Source organism: Mustelus asterias, chromosome 6, assembly GCF_964213995.1.
Source record: "Mustelus asterias chromosome 6, sMusAst1.hap1.1, whole genome shotgun sequence".
In the NCBI taxonomy this organism is placed as follows: Eukaryota; Metazoa; Chordata; class Chondrichthyes; order Carcharhiniformes; family Triakidae; genus Mustelus; species Mustelus asterias.
Genome location: NC_135806.1, coordinates 128,051,510 through 128,078,056, shown reverse-complemented (window position 1 = coordinate 128,078,056; position 26,547 = coordinate 128,051,510). Strand labels below are relative to the sequence as shown.

Here is a 26,547-nt window from a genome sequence, read left to right as displayed (position 1 = left end):
ACTGCCAGGGTGCCAATGACCTGGGGCAGCTCCCTCACCCGCTGCCTAACTCCAGCAGTGTCGGGCCACTAGTTCTTGAAAGTGGGGAACAACTGTAATCTCTGCTGGAGTGAAATACTCTGCGGGGTGGGAGATGCTGGTGGGCCCACAGACGTCAGTCTCGGGCCTGCTGATCATACTTAAATAATATTACAATGGCCATTTGAATGGTCTTTGCATCTCCCCACTGATTTCTGGCATGGAGCAGACGCTGCTGTAAATCGAGCGCTGGGAGATGCAAATGGGGCGCGAACGCTCGCACGAACCCCGTGAATCAGCCGACGTGAGAATCTCCTGGATGGGAGAATCGCGGCCCAAGTCTACTGAGGGGGGAGAAACTTACTCACAAGAAAATGAAAGAAGTCTGCAACACGGGGGTTATAGACATTAGCAAGAGCACATGTACGGGCAGAACAGACCAGGAGATATATTAGACTGAGAGACATTCCAGGCTAAAAGAGCAGGAAAATCACAGACAAAGAGCAGGTTGCAAATACCACAGAGGACATCATACAAAGGAAAAGTATTATCCAGTATGTGCAAAGCAGTGTCTTAAGTGTAAGAAGCCTAATAATTTTGCACACAAGTGTTCAGCCTGAAAGAATAAAAAAAAGCCTCTGCAGATGGACACTGGAGATATCAGCTGAAGAGTCTGATGAAGCACTATACCCGATTCAACCGGTTGATTCCATCAAGTCTATACGTGATCAATGGTTTGTGACTTCTAAAATGATGACTGCAGAGGAGCATCATGTGAACAAGAAGTGTCAGATAGACACCTGCGTCAGACAGCATCACGAACGTCACAGACCTGTGCCAAGTGGCTCAGCATGGCAATCCAAAACTTAAGCACCGCGAAAATAAGGTTGAGTTAAACCAAAAGTTTAAATTAGTTTGAGAGGCCAACGCAATGGCAAGAGTGAAGATTTGGAGATCAGATCATAGACGATATGCATCCATCTCAGCTGGAGCAAGTCTAAAACCTTGACTTGATTTGATTTATCATTATCACATGTATTAATATGCAGTGAAAAGTATTGTTTCTTGCGCTCTATACAGACAAAGCATACTGTACATAGGGAAGGAGAGGGGAGAGTGCAGAATGTAATGTTACAGTCATCCTAGGGTGTAGAGAAAGATCAACTTAGTGCAAGGTAGGTCCATTCAAAAGTCTGATGGCAGCAGGGAAGAAGCTGTTTAGGATTCGGTTGGTACGTGACCTCAGACTTTTGTATCTTTTTCCCGATGGAAGAAGTTGGAAGAGAGAATGTCCGGGATGCGTGGGGTCCTTGATTATGCTGACTGCTTTTCCAAGGCAGCGGGAAGTATAACCAGAGTCAATGGATGGGCCAGCAGAGACTTACAGTCTATGCAGCACACATTGACTGCTGAACAGACCCTAGAATAGTACACAGGGTTTGGAAGTCTACCTGAAGCACATTATCTCAAAGTATGTTTGAGTGTAAGACTAATTCAGCATCTGCCAAGAGGTGTTTCAGCTGTCCCCAAATCAATCCTAAAAAAAACAAGGTAGAAGAACTGGAAAAGAAGGGAATAACTAGGGAAGTGACAACTCCTACAGTCTGGAATAGCAGCATGGCAGCAATGAATCATAGAATCATAGAAACCCTACAGTGCAGAAGGAGGCCATTCGGCCCATCGAGTCTGCACCGACCACAATCCCACCCAGGCCCTACCCCCACATATTTTACCCGCTAATCCCTCTAACCTATGCATCTCAGGACTCTAAGGGGCAATTTTTAACCTGGCCAATCAACCTAACCCGCACATCTTTGGACTGTGGGAGGAAACCAGAGCACCTGGAGGAAACCCACGCAGACACAAGGAGAATGTGCAAACTCCACACAGACAGTGACCCGAGCCGGGAATCGAACCCGGAACCCTGGAGCTGTGAAGCAGCAGTGCTAACCACTGTGCTACCGTGCCGCCCAACCTGCAAAGGTGAGAGTATGCTTAGACCCAATGACCTAAATAAAGTGCTGAAGAAATCTTATGGGAAAGCAGTGGTGCAGTGGTATTATGGAGTAGTAATCCAGAGACCCACGGCAATGATTTGAGGACCTGGGTTCGAAACCCACCATGGCAGATGGTGGAATTTAAATTCAATAAAAATCTGGAATTGAGTGTAATGATGATCATGAAACAAACCATTGTTGAATGTTGTAAAAACGCATCTGGTTCAAAAATGCTCTTTAAGGAAGGACATCCATGGTCCTTACCTGGTCTGGCCTATATGATCCACAGCAATTTGATTGACTCTTAAAATGCCCTCTGAAATGGCCCAGCAAGCCACTCAATTGGAGGGCAATTAGGGATGGGCAATAAATGTTGGCCTGGCCAGTGACGCCCACATCCCATGAATTAATAGAAGAAATGGGCGACATGGTGGCGCAGTGGTTAGCACTGCTGCCTCGCAGCGCCCAAGACCCGGGTTCGATTCGTGGCTTGGGTCACTGTCTGTGTGGAGTTTGCACATTCTCCCCATGTCTGTATGAGTTTCCTCCGGGTGCTCTGGTTTCCTCCCACAGTCCAAAGATTGGTTGAGTGACCATGCTAAATTTCCCCTCAGTGTTGGGGGACTAGCTGGGTAAATGCATGGGGTTATGGGGATAGGGCGTGGGTGGGAATGTGGTCAGTGCAGACTCGATGGGCTGAATGGATCCTTCTGCACTGTAGGATTCTATGATTCTAAATAAACTACCCAAGGCAATCATCAAAGGAACTTTGCCACAACGTGCCAAAGGCAAAGATCTTTACTACCCTTCTGAAGCTGGATAGAAGCAGCAGAATTACATTCTGGATGCCGTGTAGGATATACAGATTGTTACACATACCGTTTGGCATTTCTGTGACTCTGTGACCTTCCTGGTGTGAAAGCCATAGTGGATGTGGAGACACATTGGAAGAAGCCATTGCTGATCATGATCAGAATTTAATACAATTGCTAGAGAGAGCTTGAATATGAAACTAAAGCTGAACAAGACAAAATTGCAATTGAAAATGCCTGAAGTTGAGTACATAAGTCGTGTACTGATGGCAAAATGTCTCAGCCTGGAACCTGACAAGATGAGTGCTGTAAAAAGTGATACAGTGACCAACAGATATGAAAGCAGTGCAATAAATTGTTGGACTTGTGAACTAGTTAGCAAAATAGTTTGCCTAACCTGTCATTGGACTGTGAATCATTACGCCAGCTCACTGCCAAGATGTGCAGGAGTATTGGGGCACAGAAGAGGAAATAATGTTCACTGAGATCAAACAGCTAGTGAGGACAACACCAGGCCTGAATTACTATGAAGTCAATGATGAAGTCACCTTGCAGTGTGACACCAGCAAGGTAGGTCATGGAGCAACCCCAATGCAGCAAGGACAACCACTTGCATTTGCATTCAGGACATTAATGCAAGCTGAACTACACAATGCTCAGATCAATAAAGTTTGCCTGGCTATTGCTTTTGCTTGTGAGGATTTTTATCAATACCGTATGGGAGAGACAAGGTAAGTGTAGCCTGACCATAGGCCACTTCGAAGCCACCTTCTCAAACCACTACGATGTGCTCCAAAATATCTGCAAAGAATATTATTCTGTTTACAGAGACATCATTGGAACATGACATACATGCAAGGGAAAGTAATGTATATTGATATCATGAAGAAAGTTGAGGATGCTACAACAGAATGTGAAATCTTCCAGATTCAACATGAAATAGCAGCTCAACAGGCTCCAGAAGCCAGCAACCCAACAGGGATAATGGATCTGACAGACACCTTGCTCAATTTCGGTGAACTACTCAATAAGGTGCAACTCTCCAAGTGCTGCAAGAAGTAATCTTAGAAGTTTGGCCTGAGAGCATCAAAGACACATCTTTGGTTACAAGAGTGCATTTTGATTTGATTTGATTTATTATTGTCACATGTATTGGTATGCAGTGAAAAGTATTGTTCCTTGTGCGCTATACAGACAAAGCATACCGTATATAGAGAAGGAAAGGAGTAGAGAATGTAATGTTACAGTCATAGCTAGGGTGTAGAGAAAGATCAACTTAATGCAAAGTAGGTGCATTCAAGAGTCTGATGGCAGCAGGGAAGAAGCTGTTTTTGAGTCGGTTGGTACGCCGGTATCTTTTCCCCAGGGAAGAAGGTGGAAGAGAGTATGTTCAGGGTGCGTGGGGTCCTTGATTATGCTGGCTGCTTTTCCGAGGCAGCGGGAAGTGTAGTCAGTGTCAATGGATGGGAGGCTAGTTTGAGTGATGGACTGGGCTTCACTCACGATCCTTTACGGTTTCTTGCAGTCTCAGACAGAGCCATACCAAGCTGTGAGACAACCAGAAAGAATGCTTTCCATGGTGCATCTGTAGAAGTTGGTGAGAGTTGTAGCAGTCATGCCAAATTTCCTTATTGGGCATCTCAAGATGGATTGGCAGCCCAAGACTGTATTGGTAAAAAGAAAATAGTATCATCATCCCGCAAGAGATTAGAGGAGTGAAGCGAAAGTGCATCCATGCAAGGCATCAAGTAATTGACCTGAAACTAAGGAAGGCAAGAGAAGTGCTCCACTGGCCAAACATGAGTATTGATATTAAAGATCACATCGGATAATGTGATGCTTGTATTAAGTGCCAAGCTAAACAGGTTAGAGAGCCATTGATGGTGCATCACATCCCAAACAGACCATGGATGAAGCTGAAGATGAAGTGACAGAAAGGTAGGTCGGAAAGTAAATTGTGAAGGGCATGTGAAGAGATTGCAATGGGCTATAGCTATGTTAAATGAATGGGCAAAAAGTTGGCAGATAGAAGCATAGAAACATAGAAGATAGGAGCAGGAGGAGGCCATTTGGCCCTTTGAGCCTGCTCCACCATTCATTACGATCATGGCTAATCATCCAACTCAATAACCTAATCCTGCTTTTTCCCCATAATCATTCATCCCATTTGCCCCAAGTGCCATATCTAGCCACCTCTTGAATACATTCAATGTTTTGGCAATAATGGAGTATCAGGCGGGGTAATGTGAACTTATCCACTTTAGCAGGAAGAATAAAAAGAGAATTTTATTGAAAAGGCGAGAAAATGCAGAGCTCTGAGGCACAGAGGGATCTGGGCGTCCTGGTACCTGAATCTCAAAAGGTTTCTCCTTAGGCACAGCAAGTGATTAGGAAGGCAGATGGAATTTTGGCCTTTATTGTTTATTTAGTTGATCTATATAATAGTCATAAGTAGGCTTACTTTAACATTGCAAAGAAGTAACTGTGAAAATTCCCTTGTCGCCACACTCTGGCACCTTTCAGGTACACTGAGGGAGAATTTAGCATGGCCAATGCACCTAACCAGCACATCTTTCAGACTGTGGGAGGAAACCGGAACACCCAGAGGAAGCCCACACAGACATGGGGAGAATGTGCTGACCCCACACAGACAGTGACCCAAGCTGGGATTCAAACCCAAGTCCCTGGCGCTGTGAGGCAGTAGAATGGGACATAGAAGTAGGGATAAAAGCAAAATACTGTGGATTTTGGGAATCTGAAACAAAAACAGAAAGTTCTGGGAAAACACAGTAGGTCTGACAGCATCAGAAGAACCTGAAGGCTCTAAAAAAGAGTCATACAGTCTTGAAATGTTAACTTAGTTTCTCTCTCCACAGATGGTGCCCAGACCTGCTGAAATTTCCCAGCATTTTCTGTTCTCATAGACGTAGGGGTGTTTTGCTACAGAGGTACCATGTTTGTGCGCTATATTTAAGAACGAGCCTAATTGCATTGGAAACAGTTCAGAGAAGGTTCACTTAACTGATTATTAGGATTAAGGATTATCTCATGAGGAATGAGGTTGGACCTGTGTCCGTTGGAGTTTAGAAGAATGAGAGGTGATCTTATTAAAACTTTTGTGTCCCGCCCGCCATGGGAATCATAGTGGGTGGGACACGGACCATGCAAAGGTCCGTCGACCTTGGGTGGGATTTTCTGACATTGGGGCAAGCGCGGCTGGAAAATCCCAGCCATAAGATCCTGAGGGGACTTGTCAATGTGGATGTTGAAGATCAGATTGAAGGGGCGCAGTTTTAAAATAGGGGGTCTTTCATTTAAACTGACAATATGGAGAAATCTTTTCTCTCAGAGAGTTGTGAGTAAGTGGGACTCGCCGGAGAGTGGCACAGGCAGAGTCATTCAATATTTTGAGGGTAGAGATTGATGGATACATGCCTAACAAATGGTATCGGGGGATGGCAGGATAGTGGCATTGAAGCGTCAAAAAGATCAGTCACAATCTTACTGAATGGCAGAGCAGACTCAAGAAGAAATATTGCCTCCTCCTGCTCCTAATTCACATGTGTGTACATAAGAAATGGGCAGAATGTCCTCTGACCGTGCTATACAATTCATTCAAGATCAAATTTTGATAACCTGACTGAATTTTTTTACAGGGGCAAAGAAACAAAGTAATCAGTAATGTGTCCAAATTGATCTAGTATTTTCGCTCTGAGATTGTCCTTTTCTGTCAGATTGTGATTACCAAGAGTTATAAAGATGTTTAACTGTTGCACTTAGGAAAGGTCACGTTTACTTATTACAAATTCTGCTGCATAAATCTTGATAGTTCTAGGTAACTGCTCAGTAGAGACAGAGGCTAATTGAACCTGGCAATGAATCACAGACAGTGATTCACACCTAGCATCTCCAATGAGACCACACAATGCAAGAGGATATCTTATATGGGTTGTGATCAGTGAGATTAGAGATTGAATTCACCTAGGAAATAACGAGATTTGAGCATAATCTTCTGTAATTGTTGGCATGGACATTCCTGCAAAAGGGCTTCCGGTGGTAATATATGGGTTTGTTACTGCATAAGCAGAATGGATTCAGATTATACAGGAGTCAGTGGGATTTCCGTTTCCAGGAATGTTGTATAAAAATAATAGGCAATCATTTTTTTTCTCATCAGATTGATGTATTGTCATGAATGGTCATCGACTTGCTAATGTGGTTCTTCACTCTGTCTAAAGCGCAACTGTTGCATAAAGATGTTTCCATATCAAGAACGAGTGAAAGACAACTCAAATTTGTTTCTTCAGAAGGAACTCTTTAAAATGCAGCTAATCAAAATGCAAGAAAACTTACTCCAATCAAAGAGAGGGTTTAATAAAGAAACATCATCACTCCAAACATGGGACCTCACCCTGGGCCACTCCAAGCTTCCCACAATTCGACATAGTTCCTTATTTATAGTGAATCAGCTGGTCAGCTGACTATTACGTCACTCTGTAATTGGTTCCATGGTTTACTGGGTCAGCTGACCCTTACATATTGTTCCCATTGGTCACATTACGTCCAATACAAAGTTGTCACCGGTTACATTCTAACAAAATTCACAGTGAAAATAAGCACTGCTTTATTCACCCCTGTGTAATATCTCGAGCTGAATCTTTGCCAAATATTGGAGATCCGATCCAAGTCAGAAAGCTGGGGCCAATCCTTTCACCACTGTTTAAGGGACTCGGTACCCTTAAGCTTTACTTTTTATAAAGCTTCGGTGTATCCAACTTCCCAGCTGTGGGCAGAATGCCACTGTGGGTGGGAAGGTGATGGGATCTTCACCCCCTGCCTTCCCCCTCCATTTACACCTCTCTCCAATGCCCCCCACTCGTCCCCCTCCATAGTGGCACGGTGTCACAATGGTCAGCACTGCTGCCTCACAGCACCAGGGACCCGGGTTCAATTCCAACCTCAGGTGACTGTCTGTGTGGAGTTTGCAGTTCTCCCATGTCTGCGTGGTTTCCTCCGGGTGTTCTGGTTTCCTCCTGCAGTCCAAAGATATGCGGGGTTAGTTTAAAAGCAAATTACTGCGGACGCTGGAATCTGAAACCAAAAGAGAAAATGCTGCAAAATCTCAATAGGTCTGGCAGCATCTGTAAGGAGAGAAAAGAGCTGGCGATTCGAGTCCATATGACCCTTTGTCAAAGCTAGCTGCACTGTAAGGATCCTATGATGATTCTATGATTTATCCCCTCCTCTCCCCTCCGCCCCCCCACTACCTTGCCAATCCCTGGACTTGTTAAATTTATGCCCTCCAGGGTAAGTCTTTATTAAAAGACAATGACATAATTGCCATTTTAAGGCCAATCAGACTGCAAAGTTTAACTTTAAATCACATATATTGATGATAGCATCTTGCCTATCACCCACTGTGAGCAAAGAATTGTTCACCAAAACCCGAAGATAATAGTCTGCCAACTCCAGCACAATAACACTGGAGCATATTTTAAGGATGTGACACCTCCCTAGTCACAGGTCATGTTGCTATTCCCTGGCGCACTGCCATTGCTGTTTATGCCATCTTCCAAACTCAATAGATCCGTCCCTTGTAAAACCTTCCAGTCCATGTCAGCATCTGAAAATTTGATTCTTTCATGTCACACTTTATGCTTCCACTGTTCAAGCCTATTTGCAGGAGCCCTCCGTCTGTCTGGGGTAACATAATACATTGTTCAATGACGTGAAGGAACTATACAAGAGTGAAGATCTCAGAAGTGGCTATATATAGCAATATTGTCAATGGATTCTTCCCACAGGCGCGCGCAATTCGGGTATAAAAATCCGATCTGTATCCCCGTTGACTTTCCTTTTAAACTCATGATGTTAATAAATAATGAAGCATACAGCCAGATACACGCTCTGATGAACGCAAGAGGAGTGACAGCATTATATCATGGTCACGAGGGATTGCATGGCCATTCTGGCACTTAGCTGGAAGTGAACTGTGATGCTCATGTTACAAGGAAGACACGCCAAAATCATGTTCTGGAAACATGAACAGCAGACTGATATATCTGACCTGTTCCAGTGCTGGGACTAGTACAATCCAAACCATTAATCTCTTGTCCCTCATCAGATATTTATTTCTCGCCTTCATGGGAACCATAAGAGAAGAGATAAAGAAAAATAAAATAATACAGACGAAAAACCCAAGTTCAAGGAAAAACTGATAAGCTGAGTGCCGGGGTATTGAGCTATTTATTTAGATAGTCCAACTGAAAACCTTTATGGGACAATCCTGCAGGAAATGCCGGCAGTACATTACGTGCAGAAACAAAAGGAATGGGAGATGTCTTGCACACAAGCCCTGGAGATTCAGTGTCTGTGACTCTGAGACACTCATCAATGTAAGCTGCAAATGATGTCCATCCCTATTCATTAAAAACGTATAGCTTTATGAAACTATGAATTGGTTTCGCTAAGATGAATATCCATAGAATTTATTGAGGTGGTTCCACATCACTGGCTGCGTCCCACACTTGAGAAGGGCGTGATGGATGTTGTCTTCACACAGGGTAGATTAAAGTTCATCTCCTCACTTTCTCGCTGCCTTTTCTTTGTATCAATTTCCTTTTGTATCCAAACTACCTTATTTAGTCGATCAAAACCCTTTATGATTTTGAACACCACAATTAACTCTCCCTTTATATTCCAAGGCAGAACAATCCCATGGTGGCACAGTGGTTAGCACTGCTGCCTCACAGCGTCAGGGACCCGGGTTCAATTCCGGCCTTGGATCACTGTCTGCGTGGTGTTTGCACGTTCTCCCCGTGTCTGTGTGGGTTTCCTCCGGGTGCTCCGTTTTTGTCCCACACTCCAAAGATCATAGAATAGAATCATAGAATAGGAGGCCATTCGGCCCATCAAGTCTGCACCGACCACAATCCCACCTAGCCCCTTTCTCCATAGCCCCACATATTTACTCTGCTAACCCCTCTGACACTAAGGGGCAATTTAGCATGACCAATCAACCTGATCCGCACATCTTTGGACTGTGGGAGGAAACCTGAGCACCCAGAAGAAACCCACGCAGACACGAGGAGAATGTGCAAGCTCCACACAGACAGTGACCCAAACCGGGAATCAAACCCGGTCCCTGACGCTGTGAGGCAGCAGTGCTAACCACTGTTCCATCGTGCTGCCCATGTGCAGGTTAGATTGATTGGCCATGCTAAATTGTCCCTCAGCGTCAGAGGAACTAGCAGGGATAAAAGGGGATAGGGCCTGGGTGGGACTGTGGTCGATGGAAGCCCCTTGGGCCAAATGGCCTCCTTCTGTACTATAGGGATTCTATGATTCTATGATCCTCGTGTTTCTCCAGCTAACCCAAGACCAACATTTCTGATACCATTCATAGAGACTTATAAAATTCTAACAGGACTGGACAGAGTAGATGCAGGGAGGATGTTCCTGATGGTGGGAGAGTCCAGAACCAGGGGTCGCAGTCTGAGGATTCGGGGTAGACCATTTAGGACAAAGATAAGGAGACATTTCTTCACCCGAAGAGTGGTGAGCCAGTTTATTACCACAGGAAGTAGTTGATGTCAAAACAGTGAATGTTTTCAAGAGGCGGCTGGATATAGCACTTGGGGCAAATGGGATCAAAGGTTATTGGGAAAAAGCAGGATTAGGCTATTGAGTTGGATGATCAGCCATGATTGTAATGAATGGTGGAGCAAGCTCGATGGGCCGAATGGCCTCCTCCTGCTCCTATCTTCTATGTTTCTACGTTTCTATTATGGAAAATCTCCTCCTAATGGTTCAATAACACAAAGTCTGTGGAGAATTTTATTTCCAAAAAAAAGCACAGAAGGATTAAGCAAATTTACGTTCCCAGTCATCATTGCATAAATCACCCTTTATTCTACAGACACAAGTAAGCAGGCAGTCATAATGCAGATAATTTTCAACTTCATCACTTGGGTGTTAACCTGATCTCAGTGGAATGAAGATTGAGCAAGTTCCCTCATTAGCAAATGATGGGCTATGCCACATTACTCCCATTGTGGAGAAATTAAAGACTAATTGTGAGAGTTAAAGCTTGAAAAAAACAAATTCCCTCAATGTTTATTGAAATCTGAAAATGATTGTTAGTAACATTAGTGGACGAGCAATTAATAAAACATGTCTAATTAGAATTAAATAGAATGTGCAGCACTGAAAGAGGCCATTCAATCCATTTGGTCTACGCAGGTGTTTCTGCCGCACTCGGATCTCCCCACACATTTCTTCATTTAGCCTTCCTATCATCTCTGCTATTGTTTTCGCCCTCCGATGCTTATCTACTGTTCTCTTATATGCAAAGGTCTCAGATAGCGCATGGGTCAGTACAGCACAGGAACACGCCCTTTGGCCCGCGACGTTGTGTCGAATATGACGCCAAATTAAACTAATCCCTTCTGCCCGCCCTTGGTCCATATCCTCGGGTGACACAGTCTGTGTGGAGTTTGCACATTCTCCCCATGTCAGTGTGGGTTTCCTCTGGGTGCTCCGGTTTCCTCCTACACTCCAAAGATGTGCGGGTTAGGTTGATTAGCCTTGCTAACTTGCCCCTTAGTGTCAGGAGGGTAAATACGTGGGGTTACGGGGACAGGGTCTGGGTGGGATTGTTGTCAGCGCAGCCTCGATGGGCTGAATGGCCTCCTTCTGCACTGTCGGGATTCTATGATTCTATGTCCCACTATTCCTTGCATATTCATTTGTTTATCTAAAAGCCCCTTAAATATCATATCTGCTTACACCACCACCCCTGGCAGTGCGTTCCAGACACCTACCAATCTCCATAAAAAACTTGCCTCTCGCATCTACTTTGAACTTTCCTCCACTCACCTTAAGTGCCTGTCCCCTCGTATTAGAACTGAATTAGATCTGAACTGTTGGCAGATAGACTGACTTCTGCTCGTTCAAAAATGTTTCCGAATTGACTGTGTGTTTTCAGCCTCTTCTGCATTGAGTGGTGAATGAAATTGTGGCCTTTTCCCCTGCCAGTGATATTAATGCAGGCAATAAGCCAGTTTATCTTAAAATCAAAAACAGGCAGCATCCTGAGTTAACGCGAAAATAGCAAACCGAACACGATCACTGAGAAAGTTGTCAAGTGCTGGTTCAGTAAGTGGGCAATATCTACAAATCCTAACAAGTTCTGATGTAGGGCTATCCAGACTCGACATTGTCTCTATTCTCTCTCCACAGATGCTGTCAGACCTGCTGAGATTTTCCAGTATTTTCTGTTTTTGTTTCAACTTCCAATATCCGCAGTATTTTTCCTTTATCTGAAAATCCTAGTTTAAAAGACAACTTGCATTGACGTTGTGCCTTCAGGAGAGGAGTCTGGAAGACAAGGTGGTCTGGTTCCCGTTGTCATGGGAAATTAACGATAGAAGTTCCACCAACTGAACTCTGTTACCCAGTTGACTGGAGATCAGGGGCAGGATTTTCTAGCCTTGCTTGCCTCGAAACTGGAAAATCCCACCCCTGATCAATGAACCTTTCCATGGTCCGCCTCTTGCCCGCTTCGATTCCTCTGGTAAAATTTGCCCCCAGAAGTTAATCCCTTCATGATACACTGGTGGATCTGGAGTATCGGCCGTGGATATCCGTCGTAAATACTTTTGTTTCTCTGAGTGAAGCTTTACATTCCCATGGCAGGGGAATGAAGGGCCTTTGTTTTATATCCTTTCTCCAGTCCGTGTGCTTGAGTCTCATGTAGGAAAATAACTAGTACACCCAAATTCCACGGATGTTCTATATTTTTAAAAAGTGTAAAGGAATAAGATTGTTTAAGAATAAAAATTGGGGCATAATGGGCCTGATGCATTATAATTTTCTCTCGAGCACACCAGCGAATCATAATCTCGGCCCATAGGCAACAGTCATGGTGGAGAAGAGCTTTGATTATGAAACAAGTTCAGGTTGTCACCATAGCAACAGTGCACATCAAGTGTTGTGAAGCCTCATCCTGCTGGGTTTTTTTTAACGCATTCACTGAAACAGACTCTTTGAAACAAAGGTTGCCAACGCTTAATAGTTCGCCTGGCCCAAAATGCTATGGTTTCAATGCAATCCCTTTTTTATCTGCAACAACGCAGCAGTCACCCATTTTGCATTTTCAATCAATCTATCAAATGATTATTCAGTTCGAACAGAGCTAGCCCAATTTGGATTGTCAGCAAACAAATTGAGATTGTAACCTTACAGTGAGATCTTCATTCCAAACATTTGGACTGGTTTACACAAACAGCAACAAGGTAATGGCCCGCATTAGCAACGTAACACATAATATTGTTGAAGACGTTAAAGACTCTGGTGCAATGTAACTTAATTGCAACAATGCATGATATGAGCGGTGAGTGAATGGTTTGAGACAAAAAATAGAGGTAATATTCAGCTTGGAGGTAATGGGTGGCTTCTCGAGAAAACGCTTAAAGAACCTCAGCAACATATCCTGCCCATCTTCCATCCCTGCTGACGAAAAAGGAAAGGAACAATGGGCAGGGCATATGACCAGTGATCAATCTATTACTTTCCTGTCTCAACTCATCTGCTGCCGACACCCTCGTTCGTTCAGTTGGCACCTCTAGATTCAACTATTCCAATGCTCTTCCGATGGGTCTCCCACATTCTACCCTCCTGCATAAGGTCATCCAAAACTCTGCTGCCCCCTTACCACACACAAATGCCCATTCCCCTATCAGTGGGCATTCACCTATTTTTGACCCTGCTCAAGCAACGCCTTGACTTTAAAATTCTCATCCTTTTTTCAAATCCCTCTATAGTCTTGCCTCTCCCAATCTCTGCGATCTTATCCAGCCTCATGTCCTTCCAAGGTACCCGTGCTCCATTAATTCTGGCATCTTGTCAATTTTAATTGCTCTACTTGTCATTCTGATGGGCCCCAAAGCTCTGGAATTTCCTCCCTACACCAAAGATGTGCAGCTTAGGTGGATTGGCCATGCTAAACTGTCCCTTAATGTACGGGGTAAATATGTGAGGTTATGAGAATAGGGCCTGGGTAAGATGCTCTGTAGGAGAGTCAGCGCAGACTCGATGGGTCGAATAGCCTCCTTCCGCACTGTAGGGATTCTATGATTTTATGAACCTCTCTGCCTCTCCAACTTACTTTCCTCACTTAAGACACCTCTTAAAATGTAACTCTTGACCAAGCATGTGATCGAATATCACCTTATGAGACTCAGTGAAATGTTCTTGTGGCATGCCTTGGGATGTCTCATTACATTAAAGTGTGATATAAATATGTTATTGTTGTTGTTCCAATTTTACACCTTCAGCCAAGATTGAATTTTAAACTCCCACAGTGGAATTTTTAAACTTGAGAGGAACATAAATCAGAGTAAAGCAATAGTTAACGGTAAAATGACCTGTGAGTCACTCTGACAAAAAGCGCAAGAACTCAATTATGATTCATTTGTACAAGGCATTGAAAATGGTAAACATCCCAATATTAACCATCGCAGGAGCGATGATCAGACACAACTTGAAACTGAGCCACATGAGAACATAGAACATAGAAAGCCACAGCACAAACAGGCCCTTCGGCCCACAAGTTGCGCCGATCACATCCCCACCTCTAGGCCTATCTATAGCCCTCAATCCCATTAAATCCCATGTACTCATCCAGAAGTCTCTTAAAAGACCCCAACGAGTGTGCCTCCACCACCACCGACGTCAGCCGATTCCACTCACCCACCACCCTCTGAGTGAAAAACTTACCCCTGACATCTCCTCTGTACCTACCCCCCAGCACCTTAAACCTGTGTCCTCTCGTAGCAACCATTTCAGCCCTTGGAAATAGCCTCTGGGAGTCTACCCTATCCAGACCTCTCAACATCTTGTAAACCTCTATCAGGTCACCTCTCATCCTTCGTCTCTCCAGGGAGAAGAGACCAAGCTCCCTCAACCTATCCTCATAAGGCATGCCCCCCAATCCAGGCAACATCCTTGTAAATCTCCTCTGCACCCTTTCAATGGCTTCAACATCTTTCCTGTAATGAGGTGACCAGAACTGCGCGCAGTACTCCAAGTGGGGTCTAACCAGGGTCCTATAAAGCTGCAGCATTATCTCCCGACTCCTAAACTCAATCCCTCGATTAATGAAGGCCAGTACGCCGTACGCCTTCTTGACCGCATCCTCCACTTGCGAGGCCGATTTAAGAGTCCTATGGACCCGGACCCCAAGGTCCTTCTGATCCTCTACACTGCTAAGAATGGTACCCTTCATATTATACTGCTGCTTCATCCCATTGGATCTGCCAAAATGGATCACCACACACTTATCCGGGTTGAAGTCCATCTGCCACTTCTCCGCCCAGTCTTGCATTCTATCTATGTCTCGCTGCAACTTCTGACATCCCTCCAAACTATCCACAACACCACCTACCTTGGTGTCGTCAGCAAACTTACCAACCCATCCCTCCACTTCCTCATCCAGGTCATTTATGAAAATGACAAACAGCAAGGGTCCCAGAACAGATCCCTGGGGCACTCCACTGGTCACTGACCTCCATGCAGAGAAAGACCCCTCCACAGCCACTCTCTGCCTTCTGCAGGCAAGCCAGTTCTGGATCCACAAGGCAACAGCCCCTTGGATCCCATGCCCTCTCACTTTCTCAAGAAGTCTTGCATGGGGGACCTTATCGAACGCCTTGCTGAAGTCCATATAGACCACATCCACCGCTCTTCCTTCGTCAATGTGTTTGGTCACATTTTCAAAGAACTCAACCAGGCTCGTAAGGCACGACCTGCCCTTGACAAAGCCGTGCTGACTACTTTTGATCATACTAAACTTCTCTAGATGATCATAAATCCTGTCTCTCAGGATCCTCTCCATCAACTTACCAACCACTGAGGTTAGACTCACCGGTCGGTAATTTCCCGGGCTGTCCCTGTTCCCTTTCTTGAATATAGGGACCACATCTGCAATCGTCCAATCCTCCGGAACCTCTCCCGTCTCCATCGACGATGCAAAGATCATCGCCAAAGGCTCCGCAATCTCCTCCCTCGCCTCCCACAGTAACCTGGGGTACATCCCATCCGGTCCCAGCGACTTACCAACCTTGATGCCATTCAATAGTTCCAACACATCCTCTTTCTTTATGTCCACATGCTCGATCCTTTCTGTCCACCGCAAACCAGCAGTACAACCACCCAGATCCCTTTCCACCGTGAATACCGAGGTAAAGTATTCATTAAGCAGCTCCGCCATTTCTAACGGTTCCGCACAAACTTTTCCCCCTTCACCTTTTAAGGGTCCTATGCCTTCACATCTCATCCTTTTACTCTTGACATATTTGTAGAAAGCCTTGGGATTCTCCTTAATCTTACCCGCCAAGGCCTTCTCATGACCCCTTCTCGCTCTCCTAATTTCCTTCTTAAGCTCCTTCCTACATCCCGTATACTCCTCTAAATCCTTAACACCTCCTAGCTCTCTGAACCTTCTGTACGCCTCTCTTTTCTTATTCACCAGGTTCATCACAACCTTCGTGCACCACGGTTCCCGTACCCTACCAACACCCCCCTGTCTCATCGGAACGTTGTCATGCAGAGCTCCAGACAAACATTCCTTGAAAATCCTCCACTTTCCTTCGGTACTTTTCCCCAAGAATGCCTCCTTCCAATTTACCCGTCTAATTTCCTCCCTGATGACACTGTATTTCCCTTTACTCCAGAGAAACACTTTCCTAGCCTGCCTGATCCTATCTCTTTCCAATGCTATCGTGAAGGAGATAGAATTATGATCGCTATCCCCAAGATGCTCACCCACTGAGAGATCCTCCACCTGTCCAGGTTCATTAGCCAGCACCAGATCAAGAACAGCCTCTCCTCTAGTAGGCTTATCCACATACTGTGTCAGGAAACTCTCCTGGACACACCTAACAAACTCCTCCCCATCCAAACCCCTAGCCCTAGGGATATTCCAATCTATGTTTGGGAAATTAAAATCTCCCATCACGACAACTCTGAGGAGACATGAGGAGCGATGACCAAAAACTGGGCAGGATGTCCCACCCAAGGAACTGCCAGCCAGTCCGATCAGTCCCAAGAGATCTAAGAGCGCATGATTGGGTGTTGCCAAGACTACAACAAGGAAGCTAGAAGAAGGCGCAGTGGATCCCTGGATTCCTGGGGCCTTGGGCAGGAAGGGTTTGGGCATGATCTGGAGAGAGCGGGTGGTGTGTTTAAGACAACAGTCAGATAGGAATAAAGTGGGTGATTCTCTCTCAGGCACCTGTTCGGGTACACTGAGGGAGAATTTAGCACGGTCAATGCACCTAACCTGCACGCCTTTCGGACTGTGGGAGGAAACCGGAGCACCCAGAGGAAACCCATGTAGACATGGGGAGAATGTACAGACTCCGCACTGACAGTGACCCAAGCCAGGAATCGAACACGGGTCCCTGACCCTGTGAGGCAGCAGTGCTAACCACTGTGCCACCGTGCATAAAATGCAATTGTTGTTCTTCATGGAGTTTAATCTGGATAAATGCGAAGTGATGCATTTTGGAAGAAATAATGTAGGGAGGAGTTATACAATAAATGGCAGAGTCATCAGGAGTATAGAAATACAGAGGGACCTAGGTGTGCAAGTCCACAAATTCTTGAAGGTGGCAACACAGGTGGAGAAGGTGGTGAAGAAGGCATATGGTATGCTTGCCTTTATAGGACGGGGCATAGAGTATAAAAGCTGGAGTCTGATGATGCAGCTGTATAGAACGCTGGTTAGGCCACATTTGGAGTACTGCATCCAGTTCTGGTCGCCGCACTACCAGAAGGACGTGGAGGCATTGGAGAGAGTGCAGAGAAGGTTTACCAGGATGTTGCCCGGTATGGAGGGTCTTAGCTATGAGGAGAGATTGGGTAGACTGGGGTTGTTCTCCTTGGAAAGACGGAGAATGAGGGGAGATCTAATAGAGGTATACAAGATTATGAAGGGTATAGATAGGGTGAACAGTGGGAAGCTTTTTCCCAGGTCGGAGGTGACGATCACGAGGGGCCACGGGCTCAAGCTGAGAGGGGCGAAGTATAACTCAGACATCAGAGGGACGTTTTTTACACAGAGGGTGGTGGGGGCCTGGAATGCGCTGCCAAGTAGGGTGGTGGAGGCAGGCACGCTGACATCGTTTAAGACTTACCTGGATAGTCACATGAGCAGCCTGGGAATGGAGGGATACAAACGATTGGTCTAGTTGGACCAAGAGGCGGCACAGGCTTGGAGGGCCGAAGGGCCTGTTTCCTGTGCTATACTGTTCTTTGTTCTTTTGTTCTTTGAGTTTTTGTTTTCTCGTTTAGCATCCAATATTCGATCGATTTTTTTTTTCCTCTCTGCTTACGGGGCTCAATTCAGTTTAATTCCCAGCTGAGAGGAAGAGCAAGTTATCCACGTCCAGCTTCATGACAGGGTACAACTGGCATTTGGCAAAACATCTGACTTTCACTTCCTCCCTGTTGGCAATTGCATTCCCCCATGTTTGACACCTTCTCCTCATGACACATAGGTCTGTGAACACACTTCTTATTTAGGGAACTCTTGATGTGAACCTTTGCTTTACCATATCATAGCACGGTGGCTTAGAGCAGACAGAGAATACTATGCAGTTCCAGTTTATTTTAATACTGAGGCATTTTCCAATGCTGTAGGACTTTTCTTTAATTTTGATTTTTTGATTTGATATATTATTGTCACATGTATTGGGATACAGTGAAAAGTATTGTTTCTCGCATGCTGTACAGACAAAGCATACCATTCATAGAAAAGGAAAGAAGAGAGTGCAAAATGTAGTGTTACAGTCATAGCTAGGGTGTAGAGAAAGATCAGCTTAATGCAAGGTAAGTCCATTCAAAAGTCTGATGGCAGCAGGGGAGAAGCCGTTCTTGAGTCGGTTGGTATGTGATCTCAGACTTTTATATCTTTTTCTCGATGGAAGAAGGTGGAGGAGAGAATGTCCGAAGTGCGTGGGGTCTTTAATTGTGCTGGCTGCTTTGCCGAGGCAGCGGGAAGTGTAGACAGAGTCAGTGGATGGGAGGTTGGTTTGCATAATGGATTGGGTATGATAGAGCAGGGTATTACTCTCATATGGTATGATGAATGTGTGAATATTCACCATAATTCAGGTCATAACACATCCCAATGAAAATGAAGGGATGAAGATCAGTCCTCCTGTACATTTTGGGCTAATATGGCCCCCTTCTGTGCTGTAATAACTCTATGGCTCATCATATTCGCTTCACATGTGATTCTCTTCAGAGACAGGAATAAAGATGAGTAGAATCCCAATAAAAAGAAAGATTCCCTGGGTTTGCAATCCTAAAGTGGTGAAATCATAGAATCCTGACAGTGCAAAAGATTTGAAACTGAAATGAGGAGGCACTACTTCTTGCAGAGGTGGTGAATTTGTGGAAATCGCTGCCCCAATGTACGGTGGCATCTGAATCATTAAATGGTTTCAAGAAGGAGATAGATTTATTTCTGATACAAAAATGGGTTAAAGGGATATGGAGAACAGGTGGGACGTGAATTTGAGACACGGGAGAGATCAGCCATGATCTGATTGAATAGCAGAGCAGGCTCAAAGGGCTGAATTTGCCTATTTCTGCTCCTAATTCTTATGTTCCTATGTTCCTAGAAGGAGGCCATTCGGCCCATCGGGTCTGCACCTGTTCGGGTACACTCCAACAGAGCATCTTACCCAGGCTCTATCCCCGTAACCCCACGTCTTTATCTCTAACCTGCATGTTTTAGGGCACTAAGGGGCAATTTAGCATGACCAATCCACCTAACCCGCACATCTTTGGACTATGGGAAGGAACCGGAGCACCCGGAGGAAACCCATGCAGACTTCACACAGACAGTTACCCAAGGTTGGAATCAAACCTGGGTCCCTGGTGCTGTGATAGAGCAGTGGTAACCACTGTGCCACCATGCTGCCTGAGGCTCCCATAAGGCTTGCACCATAACTGTGGTTGTGTTGCATTCAGCCATTTTCAGGATTTTCCTTTGAAAAAGGGATGGAACCTCCTCTCTCCTCTTGAATAAGCATATCAAGAGATGGAGCTGAAGGATTGGGACTCCCTATCCCGAGTCTTTCTGTTCCTCTGGCTTGGTCAGAAAATAGCAAAACAGTCGAGGCTGGGGGTGAGTTAAGGCATGCTGACCTCTCAGAGGGCGAGTGCGGGTCCCAGCAGAAGATGCAAAGATAAAGATCATCCCTTTCAAATAGCGATGGAGACAATGGCTCGGGTTGAACGCGGACATGATAGAAGATCTGGGCCACCTTCTTTCCCCCCAATTACGGATAGGCCGACACGAGAGCTTCCAAAACCCATGGGCACCGTGAATGCTGGATCTCCCATAATGAGCTGCCCTCATGTTGACCCTGAAAATTCCAACTAGGTCAATAGCCACAGATTGTTCACATCCCATTATTCTTTATCCACTAAGGCGAGGAACTCACAGAGCATTGAGTTCATGGAAGGCACTATATCAAGGAAACCCCTCTACTTCTTTAGATTTCACTTGCCCGGTTAAAGTCCGTTTTTCATTCTAACCTGTTGGTATCTATTGACCCTGCCTCACAGAATCATTCAGGACCCAAGAAGACCATTCAGCCCATCATGCTGACTCTTTGAAAGAGCCATTCCATCAGTCCCCACCTCCTTGCTCTTCCCCTTCTAGCCCTGCAATTCTTTTTTCCGTGTGAACTATTTAGCCATTGCCCTATTGGAAGTTACTATTGGACCTGTTTCCATCATCATTTCAGTTGGAATATTCTATTTCATAATCGGATATTTGTTTTTAAAAAAATTATTCCCTCAGATCATAGTTCCAAAATGAGTTGATCCTTGACTGCATGAAATCTGTCTACTACTCCCGCCAGACTAGTCATTGATCAGAGGAAGACCAAAGCCATCTCTCTCTCCATTAGAGAGGGATGATTGGTTCAATATTGCTTGATGGGAAGCACTTGAAGAGGAGGCAGGTCTCCATGAGCCACCGCAGCCTGGTATTGATATCCATGCCATTCTTCATCACCCTGCTAGCCCCATAAGCCAACTGAGCCAACTGACCTACTCACTGATGGGGAAGCGATGGCCTAGTGGACTATTAATCCAGAAACTCAGCCAATGTTCTGGGGACCCGGGTTCGAATCCCGCCACGACAGATGGTGGAATTCGAACTCAACAAAAATGTTTGGAATTAAGAATCTGCTGATGACCATGAAACCATTGTCAATTGTCGGAAAAACCCATCTGGTTCACTAATGTCCTTTAGAGAAGGAAATCTGCCATCCTTATCTGGTCTGGCCTACATGTGACTCCAGAGCCACACAGCAATGTTCTTGACTCTCAACTGCCCTTGGGCAACAAGCAATGAGAAATAAATTCTGGCCAGCCAGCGAAACCCATGCCCCATGAATTGATAAAAAAAACCTTACTTCACTGTACGTTCTGTGGTTCAGAGGTTGAACCTCCACCCAAACCTCTATTAATGGTATTTTGCCTAATTGCTAGGAGGCCCATGGCTTTGACCCAGCAACAACTCTGCCTCTGCTGCCCCCCCCACCCCCCCCCGACCCCACTCCTGTGCTCCCACTTTTCAACATCTTCCCTAAAGCAGCGCAATTATGATCAATAATTTAAGAGGGAGGGGAGATGTGGACATCTAACCTGTGTTTACCATTGGCGGATACTAGATTAAAACTTAATTTCCATCTTGAGATCTGATGAAAATGTATTGCTATTTTTAAAAAAAAGCACACTCAGTAGCAGCATGTTTATGGAACATTCAAATGAGTCTCTGGGATTGCAGTAGATGAGACTATAATATCCATCTAAGTCCACCAAACATCTGACCAGCTGTTGTAATCGTAGAGCGATCTAATTAAAGCATTAACGTACTGGGAATTGCCCAATTATGTTAATCAAAAACAGAAAATGCTGGAAAATCTCAGCAGGTCTGACAGCATCTGTGGGGAGAGAATAGAGCCAATGTTTCGAGTCTTGATGACCCTTCGTCAGAGCTAGCCCTTTGCTTGAGCTCTGATGAACAGTCATCCAAACTTGAAATGTTGGCTGGAATTTTACCATTTTTTTCTAAATGCTGGGCGGGCGTGTAACTGGGAGAGTTGCAGATCCATTTTTGGACGCATTTTCAGGCCCTCTCATACGCACTCTGGCTGCAAAATTTTGAGCAAGTCTGTTGCTCGCTGAAGAAGACTATAGGCGGGGCTTAACATGCCTGAAAGCCTGCAGAGGGAGATAGTGCGCATGTGCAGACCTCTGATACTGCACATGCGCATTAGCAGTAGCAGGGATCTGACAGACAAAGAGAGATCTGTCAGGGGGTCTGCGGCCCCTGTGACATACAGCCCCCGCCAACCCCCTTGCCACCCAGACCAATCGTGGACCCCCTTCCTCCCCCACCCATTGCGGCCCCGCTGCCCTCCCCCCACCGATCGCTGCAGAGTAGCAGCGGGCCCCCTCTCCCCATTAGCCACACCCTCCCACTGGCCTCTTTCCCCATTGGCCCCAACCCCCCCCAATGGCCCCTCCCCCATCAGCCCCACCTCCCACAGCACTTGCCCAGGTGCCCAGGTGCTAGGCTGGCATTGTCAAGGTGCCAAGATGGCACTGCCAGTCTGGCACTGCCCAAGGGGCACCCCCTCCCCCTTGCCCTCGACCTCCGCAGGGGGCCTCAATGACCTCCTGTTCCACTGGCGAGGCTAAGTCAACTGCTCCCCGTTCATGGGGGGGGCATGTCTATCCCTTGCCGGCGAGAATCTCTCTCGGCGAGGCCATAAAGACAGGGTTCGCTAATCACATTAAAATAAGTATTTAAATAAATTTGAATACATTAACCTGCCTCTCACCCATTTCTGGCCAGAGGCTGACCGCGCTGGACATCCTACTGTCGTAAAATGGCGCCGGTCACGAAAACTGGCACCAATCGTGCTAATCGCTTTACTCCCCACTTTATAAAAATGGGCGCAACGCGGTCGTAAAATACCACCTGTTGGGCTCTATTCTCTCCTCACAGACGCTGTCAGACCTGCTGAGATTTTCCAGCATTTTCTATTTTTGTTTCAGATTCCAGCATCCGCAGTATTTTGCTTTTATCCAATAATGTGAATGGTCGTTCTGTTTATATACGCACGATTCAGTCACTCAGCTTAACCGATTTTCAAAATGAATTCTTCGACATCTAAAACTGACTGATTTTTAAAAAATAACAATGACTATTTGTTGAAAGCCTTGAACCCTTTCCTTCTTAGGAGACAACCCTACAGAAAAGGGATTCAAACCTCTTTTAAGGGAGCGCTTTGAGGTTTTCTGTCTTGTAACCGCCACCCCTCCAAACTCCACTGTCCATTAACCTCAGTTCGTACAATGTTGTTTCTTTTTTAACTAATTTCAAAGGAACAGACGTGGAACGTAAATCCCTTTTCCCAGTGGACAGCGCAAACATCTCTCCCCATTAAATCCCAGAATGTGTCAGATGAAGTCATTCGAAGCCCATAGGTTGGGGTGACAGCTGTGCTTCTTAAGTTTACTGCTGATATAGAACAGTAACATAAGTCAAGATAATAAACGCTCTTCCATCGAAACCATTTTTTTCTTCATGGGTCACTTCTTATGAGTGAGCATGGCAATTGTTGGCAGAAACCATTGATCAGACGGTTCAATTGCATGATAAAAATCAACATCACGTGAAGTCAAACATATAATTTAAATAAAGCGGACGCAACCTTTATATCATCCCAGATTATTTGGTATCATGACTCAAAATGGCAGCTATGTTGATGTTAGAAGCATTTGTTAGTATCATCATCCCTATTGCAATTCATCTCAATCTTATGCATTAAACAAGGCCTGACGGTGAAACACAGGACAGAGTACAGCCAGCCTTAGACCCCAAGGCAAATGAGCAATTAGGGAGACAGAAGTTGGATGCCAAATTTAGACTAAAGACTTCAAGATCCAGTGCGCAGAGCAGGAGAAAGAAAGCGGCCAGGCCGCTAATTGACAGCCAGCATTCAACAGTATAAAGGGGCTGGTGATGATGCCCAGAATATAGCTCTAGTGCAGTATGTTCATTAAACAACAAGCATTCCTTTGCCAAATGCTTTTGTTTCTGTTCAAGAACCCCAGCACTTTCACAACATGTCTTCATTCCCCAAACAAATCAGACCTTCAAACTGGTGACACAGAGATCTGTACATAACAACTGGGGGGGGAGGGGGAAATAAAAGAGATGCAAAAAGGTGATACAGAGATTTAGAGAAAACTTTCTAAAAGAATAAATCAAAATATCACGTCTATATAAATAAATCATAAGTATTGTACATTTATATAGATATATATATGTATATATATGGCCTCACTTTGTAGATTCACTCCATCACTTCAAGATAATAATAACTTAATTTCATTTGAATCCAGACACTCATGATGTGCTCAGACAGGCACGAGGAAGCATGAAGCAGATTCGAGCTAAAAACGACAATTCTCATGGACAGTCCCAATCAGATCCGCCCAGCATAAATATTTCAAACAACTCTGTATCCTTTTTAAATCAGAATCCTGGCAGCCATAAATCTGCATAAAGAGATGCAAAGGTGCACACACATCCATGGAGCCACATACATGCACAAACACACATATATACACTTGCACATATACATATCGACAGATAGGCAGACAGACGGATAAAAGGAATAGACAGACAGACAGGTAGATGGATAAATAGATAGATAGACAGATAGATAGATAGATAGATAGATAGATAGATAGATAGATAGATAGATAGATAGATAGATAGATAGATAGATAGATAGATAGATAGATAGATAGATAGATAGATAGATAGATAGATAGATAGGGTATGTCAGGAGGTAGGTAGGTAAGTAGGTAGGTAGGTCGATAGATAGATAGATAGATAGATAGATAGATAGATAGATAGATAGATAGATAGATAGATAGATAGATAGATAGATAGATAGATAGATAGATAGATAGATAGATAGATAGATAGATAGATAGATAGATAGATAGATAGATAGGTAGGTAGGGTATGTCAGGAGGTAGGTAGGTAAGTAGGTAGGTAGGTCGATAGATAGATAGATAGATAGATAGATAGATAGATAGATAGATAGATAGATAGATAGATAGATAGATAGATAGATAGATAGATAGATAGATAGATAGATAGAGATAGGTAGGTAGGTAGGTAGGTAAGTAGATAGGTAGGTAGACAGATAAATAGAGAGAGAGAGAGAGAGATAGGTAGGTATGTAGGTAAGTAGGTAGGTAGGTAAGTAGGTAGATAGACAGACAGACAGACACAGCAGTATCACATATGTTAAGCAGCTTTTGAAAGAACAGTACAGACCAAATCACAGCATCCAACTGATGACACATATTAACTTACACATTTGCCATGCATCATTGCTAAGTAAGATCAACAGGAGAAAGAAATCATGCTTTTTAATGTATTTGCTTTAACCAGTACCTTTCTGTGTTTGTCCCTCTTCCATGTTCTCTTCCATTGCTATCTGCTGTCAGTCCGAGTCGCTGCACGCAATTAAACAAAAGCTTCAATTAGGGGCTGAGGAAGAGAGAGAAATTAAATTTCCTCTGGTTCTTCCCTTGTAGCTGTGGCTTGGGCAAGTCCTCAGAGCTTTAGCTCCTATTCTCTCACTCCGCTCTTTGCCTTGAGATTGCTTGTCAAGTGTAATTTCATTCAAATTACTCTTCCGTGAAGATTATCAATTTTTCTCCTGAATACTGCCCATTGTGTACCACTGTAAGCACGTATTGAACTGACTGAGCTGGCTGAATGCTGGCACAACTTGGAATTGTGCTTTCTCTCCTCAGAATGATTTGCTCCTGAGAACAAAATGATTTCAACAAATTGTGTTTTGTGCAGGATTTTGGTGAGTTAGACGGTGAGGAGGCTGTTTAGCAGAGAGCATTTCTGGAAGGGGTGTGCCATTAACATGAGAAAAGACCACCAGCCCATCTCCCCCCCTCCTTCTATAGTGGGAAAGCCCAGTTGCCTGTGGGCTTTTGTGTTGTTCATTCTCAACCAGAGAAACACAGGGTATGTGTGTATGCGTGTGCCTATTTTTTCTAAAGAGGAACACAAAAAAAGCCCGAAATAAGCCATTAACTTGATCTGTTTGCAATTTGATATCGGCTGCCAATGTCAAGTAATCCGGATTTCCATTGGCAAGCTTATAACCCTCATTAAATTGAACATTATTGTTCTGTCAGCACCATCACCGGATTTAAGTAACTATTGCCTATTGCCAGTCGTGTCAGGGGGTACCCCCATGTGTATGCACTTTTTGCTAAATGAACAGAAACGGCACATCCCCACTGATTAGCACATCACAACAGTGCATTTTAACACCGTAAAATGGGTACGGGGGTTAAGATCACACCTCTGCTCAATGTCCATTTGAAGACGGATTGAATTTGCCCTCCAACACAACACCAAATCAATTCTGCCAGATTTCTGCCGGTTGTTTTGAAAACACATTATGCAAATTTCACCATGGGGTGCCTAATCATTGGGGGGAAGCGTTCTCCTGTATGCTTTTGAATGCAAATGATATGGTACAATCTGGAAAATAGACGAACAATTTTACCCTTTCTGC

General features: G+C 44.7%; 1 protein-coding gene across 1 annotated transcript in view; it reads right to left on the bottom strand.

Moving 5' to 3' along the window:
• The window catches only part of gpm6ab (glycoprotein M6Ab), a 282,952-nt gene extending 257,441 nt beyond the window's left edge, over nt 1–25,511 (bottom strand). The window contains exon 1 of the mRNA XM_078215460.1: nt 25,398–25,511. Within this exon, the coding sequence (XP_078071586.1) occupies nt 25,398–25,434 (37 nt within the window). The 5' untranslated portion in view covers nt 25,435–25,511. The remainder of the gene's footprint in view (nt 1–25,397) is intronic.
• Between the last annotated feature and the right edge of the window lie 1,036 nt (nt 25,512–26,547).